The 6,723-nt window shown below is 39.3% G+C and overlaps 1 protein-coding gene across 1 annotated transcript in view; it reads left to right on the top strand.

The window, feature by feature from the left end:
• The first annotated feature begins 2,259 nt into the window (after positions 1–2,259).
• The window catches only part of TTC6 (tetratricopeptide repeat domain 6), a 92,582-nt gene continuing 88,118 nt past the window's right edge, over positions 2,260–6,723 (top strand). Inside the window, exons 1-3 of the mRNA XM_006835329.1 lie at positions 2,260–2,298; positions 4,059–4,135; positions 5,716–5,876. Of these exons, the coding sequence (XP_006835392.1) occupies positions 4,075–4,135; positions 5,716–5,876 (222 nt within the window). The 5' untranslated portion in view covers positions 2,260–2,298; positions 4,059–4,074. The remainder of the gene's footprint in view (positions 2,299–4,058; positions 4,136–5,715; positions 5,877–6,723) is intronic.

Genomic DNA, 6,723 nt, shown 5'->3' with positions numbered 1-6,723 from the left:
CGGTTGAGTCCACTGATGTTGCCACTTGGCTAGTCCATCTTGTTGGGGGTCTTCCTCTCTTTCTCTGACCCTCCATCTTACCAAGCATGATTGTTACTGGCTGTTGTCTCAGTGGTGGAATATTATGGGGTATGCTAGTAGCTTGGCTATATGGCCACAATTGCTGTCTCTTCTTGGGTAACATAGGGAGAAAAAGCTCCCACCTCCAGGAAAAATGTGAGTTAAAAGGACCAAAAGCAGAAGCAATATAAAAGCAGAGACACAAACCACCTCTTTGAAAAAAAATAAATAAATAAAAACTGTGGCCAACTGTCCAGTTGCCTTGCTCAGCTAGTGTGTGTGTACCATAGGTGCCTCCAGCATGGGTGGGGGTGTACTCTCACTCAGGCTCATCCTATAGTCACCACTGTAGAGGTGCGCAGATAGATACTGAGAAGTTAATGGGAGAAAGATTGTCTACAATTTTGTATCTAAAGGTCAGTTAGGTATCTGCCTGTAAACAGCGTAATTCTCGAGATAGTTGCGTCCTTGTATGTTGGGGTTTTTATAGATTGTTCATATGGTCTGTCTGCCAGGCTTGATGGGCCTGCTCTTTTTGTACTAGATAGGCTGTAATAAAGGGTTCGGCACAAGTTAATTTTAGGGCTGTGACGTTGAGGCTGACGTCATAAGTAGCCACCAAGCTCTTTCTGGAATACTATGGGATCAGTGCTGGACTTTTTTTGTGTGTGTGAAGGGGTACGCACCCCGTGCCTGAACGTGTCTGGGCTGGGCAAAGAAGGCATGATAGGGAAGAGGAGTTAAAAATGTGTAGAATCCCCCTGCACCTCCTTTTGCAAATGTCACTGACCGCTTTTTGCACTGGTTCCCTGTGTCAGGCTGTAGCCTCACCCTCTGAAGGTCAACTGGGTGGGGTGGCCGCAGAGGGACTCCAGTCTCCAGCAATTCCTAACTCACAGTGTTTTCCTTTATATTGTGATTTTTCCACTTGCACATGCGGGAACTGATGCCCTGGACCTTATGCTAGATCCAGAACTCTGGTGTTGTTCTGTGAGCCCAGCTTCTCTGGGTTTTCAATCCCTTCCCCATGGAGCCTTTCCTACCTGGCTGTCTCTGCCACCGCCAAAACAAAACTCTTGATCAACACATCTTGATTATATGTTTGATCAATTTCAGATTGAAGAAGTTGGTAGAATTCTTCTATTTCATACTCACTGGCTTTAGTGGTTGGTGTGTAAATTTGAATAGTAGTGGTGTTAACTGGGCTTCCCTGTAGGCGCATGGATATTATCCTATCACAGATAGCGTTGTACCTCATCACTGATCTGGATATGTTCTTTTTGACAATGAAAGCAATCCCATTCCTCTTCAATTTGTCATTCCCGGCATAGTAAACCATGTGGCCATCAGATTCAAAATGGCCAATATCAGTCCATTTCAGCTCACTAATGCCTAAGGTATAGATGTCTATGTGTTCCATTTCACTTTTGACAACTTCCAATTTTCCCAGATTCATACTTCATACTTTCCATGTTCCGATTTTCAATGGATGTTTACAGATGTTTCTCTTCCTTTTGAGTTGTGCTCCATCAGCAAATGAAGGTCCGCAGGCTTTACTCCATTCAAGTCATTACAGTCAACTCTACTTTAAGGAGGCAGCTCTTAACCTAGTCACATTTTTAGTGCCTTCCAACCTGAGGGGCTCATTTACTGACACTATATCTCACAGTGTTTCTCTGCTATTCATAAGGTTTTCAGTGACTAAATATTCGGAAGTAGTTCGTCACTTCTTCTTCCTAGTCTGTTTTTGTCTGGAAGCTCATCTGAAACCTGTCCACCATGGGTGACCCTGCTGGTATTTAAAATACTGGTGGCATAACTTTCAGAATCACAGCAACTCACAAGCCACTAAGTGTGACAAACTGACAGACAAGTGGTGGTTGCAGTCATACTTACATAAAATTGACTATAATGTAGGTAAGTGCCATCATTCTTCAAAATTAAAAATAAATGGTTAAAAAATGTCTTTGACTATAACTTTTTTTTTTTTTAGTCTTCACTATTCCATTAATTTTGCTGTAAAAATTTAAGGAAAAAAACCGTGGATTAGGAGATGTTACTGCAAATGTTATGTCATGAATGGTGGGAGGGATGCATGTCATAAAGTAAGCAATCAGTATTACTAGGAGCTAAGTTTCTGTTTATTACTCTACAGTTTCATAAATTGAAATACTCAGTAAGAGATTTATCTCGTGCTGTCCACCTTCAGCCAGATGGAATCCAATTATATGTAATAAGGTAGGAGCATAGAAATAGAATTATTCTTGGAGTAACTTCACATCAAGTGGATTGCTGAGATGTTTAATTCTATAATTAAATAATTAGTTACTTTGATTCTTCTTCTTGCACTTAATTTTCCAGCAATTGCAATATCCCAAACAGCAAGCCAGAAGTAGGTATCTTTTTTGATTAACTTGAAATAATTGATCACTTAAGATAACTAGAGCTTTTCCTTTACTCTATTCCTGCATCAAACCATAACTTTCTAGTTCTTAAGTTATTTGAAGCCTCTCTGATTTACGGGTTATATAGTTAACACTTAGGAGAGTAATGTAGAAATTTCAAGTTGATATAATTGTGTCCACAAAAAAGATAACCAAAGTCTTAGGTACTTCAAACATAAACCTCAAGTCATTCAAACATAAACCTCAGCTAATTCAGTGAGAACAAAATGACACATTTAATTATATTTCAAATGCAATAGTTAAGAAGAGCTTTTTGTAAAGAGACTCTTTGCTAGTTATGAGTAATTATTAAAGTAAAAGTTGTAACTTCTAAGGATTTATATAGGTGGGAAACTTATGTAGAGCAGTGCTTTATGATTGTGTCTTTTAATTCTTGAACCACATATTGGCTGTAAATGTAAATACTTCTCCCCCTTTATGTCCCTTGAACTTTGTTTATATTTTAGTAATTTCTCAGCAAAATATATTTTAAGTACAGACAATTGCAAAAAATATATTTGAGGATTTTTTTTTCAATATTATATTTTCTTAATTGTTTTCTCATTGCATCTCTATGTTAAATGGTCTATTTAGATTAGACTGTAGTCATTTTCAAATGCCAGTGAATCTGTTCTGACTCATAGAGACCCTAAATAGGGTTACCAAGCTGTACATCTTTGTGGGATTAGAAAGCCTCATCTTTCTTCCCAGGAGTGACTAATAGACTCAAACTACCAACTTTGTTCTTCTCAGTCCAGTGCTTATCATAATTTTCATATTGTTTCTTTGTACATACATATGTATATGTTAGGGAACCCTGAAGACCCTATAGTAACAGTGAACCACAAAGTCTGCAGTTCAGACCCATTAGCTCCTCCAGAGAAACGATGAAGCTTTCAGCTCACATAAATATTTACAATCTCAGAAACTCTATAGAGGGTCACTATGAGTCAGAATCCACTCTCTCCATGGCATTGTTTTGAGTTGTGTGTACATTCATGGTTGTATTAGAACGGAAGCATTTTAAGCAACTATTTACAGATAGTTCCCAACTTATGTATTCAAGTTACAGTGAACTGCACCCACGCCTTTCTTCCTTTTTTTAAAATCACTTGTGTATTTTGGGGAGTCCCAGTGTGGTGGTGTAGGATAAGCACTCAACAGCAAGGTACTTTCGAAACGCCAGGTCAGTGGTTCAGACTCAACCAAACACTCCTCATAAACCCCATACAGGGTCACTATAAGTCAGAGCTGACTCAATGGCATTTAACAGTAATAACAGCAACATGTATTAAAATATATCTTTTAAAGTTTATGTGTAATGCTTGCAACCCCAAAAGACAAAAACACAAAAAAATGGATGAATAAAGTTACTGATAATAAGAGACAATAATAATGAAAATAAAACAAAAAAAGAGGGACTTGACTTATGTAAGAACTGACTTACAGTCATTGGAACAGAACTCTGTCATAAGATGAGAACTACCTGTATAAGAACTTGTATTGCAGAACAAGTTTAGCTGTTTAGAATCAGAAAGCTATTATTTCTTCCAGAGGGCAGTATCTTCTTATGATGAAGCAATTTGATCTTGCAAAATTCACAATTTATCAAGTGGCAGAAATGAACAAAGGTAAATATAATTATTGCAAACATTATAATATCCCTAACTTAAAAAGAAATACCTCTGTAAAATGCCTATGCTCTTCTCAGTAGCTATGTATGGATTCCCAGTAGCTGTGTATGGAGTCTCAGAAGCTATACATGGTTGGGTGTCCTGGTGTAGTGCTGTGCGTTAATGCACCAGACTTAAAAACCATTTGTATTGCAAGGTTGGCAATTCAAGGTCACCAGCTTCTCCTCAGAAACCGTATACAGGATCGTTATGGGTCAGAACCTACTCGACGGCACTTAACAACAACAATGTATGGTTGAGCATTGGTAGTTCTGTGGTAGAATTCTCACCTTCCAGGTGGGATACTTGAGCTTGATTTATGGCCAAAGTACCTCATTCACAACCACTTCTACCTGTAAGTGGAGGTTTGCATGTGGCTATCATGGTGAACAGCATCAATGGGCTCACACGTGGCTACAATAGTGAGGTTGGCCCATGATCAGACAGTGTTTTGTTCTGCTGTGCATAAGGTTGCTGTGAGTTGGTACCGACTCGATGACAACTAACAACAACAACATCATGCTGAACTAGAGTCCTGGTATGGTGACGTGGGTTTATGTGCTGAACTGTATGGTCAGTTTGAAAGATAAAGTCCACAATTCAGGCTCACCAGCTGCTCCTCAGAAATCCTATACAAAGTTTGCTATGAGTTACAACAATCATGCTGAACAAGGAGCGCTGGTAGTGTAGTTGTTACGAGTCAGATTGCTAACCTCAAGGTCAGCAGTTCGAAATAACTAGTGGTTCCACGGGAGGAAAATGAGGTTTTCTGCCCCCATAAAGATTTGCAGCCCTGAAAACTCTGTACAGGGTCGCTATGAGTCAGAACTGACTCCTCAGCACATCACCACTGCCACCACCATCATGCTGAACAAGGAGCTCTGGTGATGTCGTAGGCTACCATCAAGTTTTACAGCCTTGGAAGCCCTACGTAGGGTTGCTATGAGTTGGAATTGACTTCATGACAGTGGGAATTTTGTGGGGAGTGAGGAGGTAAGGGGTGGTTATCATGCTGAACAAGTTTCAGTGGCATTTCTACACTAAAATATGGACTAAGAATAAAGGGCTGAGAATCTATTTTTGAAAATCAGCCAGGGAACCTTATGAGTCATAATGGTCTGATGGACACCCAATCATGGGGAGGGTAGAGTTGAATTCAGCTGTGTGTGGGGTTTCCATGAATCAGAGCTGACTCAGTGGTCGCCAACCACAACAGTTTGAAAGATTCATTGAAAAGTCAAAGTTAGGTTTTGAAACGTATGAGACTTCAGTTTCATAGTGCACAATCAATTAGTAAAATAATTGTGCATAATAATAAATTTGTGAGATATTATTATAGGAAATAATGCTAATAATTTTACCTGCTTATAATTGGGATGTCTGTTTTTTGGTAGCAAATATGTTTTAGTATAATATTAATATGTAACTACATTTTGTACAGGAAGAGTTTTTAATTGCTTTACTGCTTAAAATACTTCTATTTTAAATCCTAAATACTTTGACAAAGATATTGATATATTTTTCCTTTTCTTTTTTAGGTCTCATTGAGTTGAGTCCTGTACAGCAAGCACTCATTTATTCATTTTGTGAAAACCATGAGAAAGCCATTCAGGTCTTACATACTCTCACTTTGAGTAAGCCTGAGGTAACCATGTTTGCTCTATTAGCAAAAGCCCAAATGAAGGCCAAGAAGAACAAGGTGAGAAGTCCTCTGAATAATGTTTACTAGTCCTGGTGTGTGGCACTGTGAGTTAATGTGCCAGATTGCAAAGCTGTTTGAACTGCAAGGTTGGCAGTTCAAGCTCACCAGATGCTCCTTGGAAACCCTATACAGGGTTGCTATGGGTTGGAACTGACTCATTGGCACTTCACAACAACAGCAGCCTGTTGATGCAATTGATGTATTGTTCTTAGTCTGACTGTTAAGTAGTTCTCATAAAATTATACTATTTGGTTATGTATTCTTTATTCTTTTGTTATTTTTGGGGTTGTTTCTGTTTGCTTCATATGTTTTTAAGAATATTGACATTAAATGTCACTGAGTTGGTTCTAACTCATAGTGACCCGGAATAAGATGTCTGAGGATGTAAATCTTTGCAGGAGCAGAAAGCCTCATCTTTCTCTCGCAGAGCAGCGGGTGGGTTTGAACCACTGACCTATGGTTGTTGTTGTTGTCAGGTGCCATTTAGTTGGAACTGACTCATAGCGACTCCATGCACAGCAGAATGAAACAATGTCCGATCCTGGGCCAACCTCACTACCGCTGCCACACTTGAGTCCATCAAAGCTGCCACATGGCCAATCCATCTCGCTGGAGGTCTTCCTCTTTTTCTCTGACTCTCCATCTTACCAAGCATGATATCCTTCTCCAGTGACTGTTCCCTCGTGACAATATGTCCAAAGTATGAGAGACGAAGTTTAGCCATCCTAGCCTCAAAGGAGCACTCTGGCTGCACTTCTTCCAAAACAGATTTATTGGTTCTTTTGGCAGCCCATGGCACTTTCAGTATTCTCCGCCAACACCACAATTGAAAGGCATCAATTCT

This window comes from Chrysochloris asiatica, unplaced genomic scaffold (genome assembly GCF_000296735.1).
Source record: "Chrysochloris asiatica unplaced genomic scaffold, ChrAsi1.0 scaffold00017, whole genome shotgun sequence".
NCBI classification, from domain to species: Eukaryota; Metazoa; Chordata; class Mammalia; order Afrosoricida; family Chrysochloridae; genus Chrysochloris; species Chrysochloris asiatica.
This window is presented reverse-complemented; position numbering and strand designations above follow the sequence as displayed.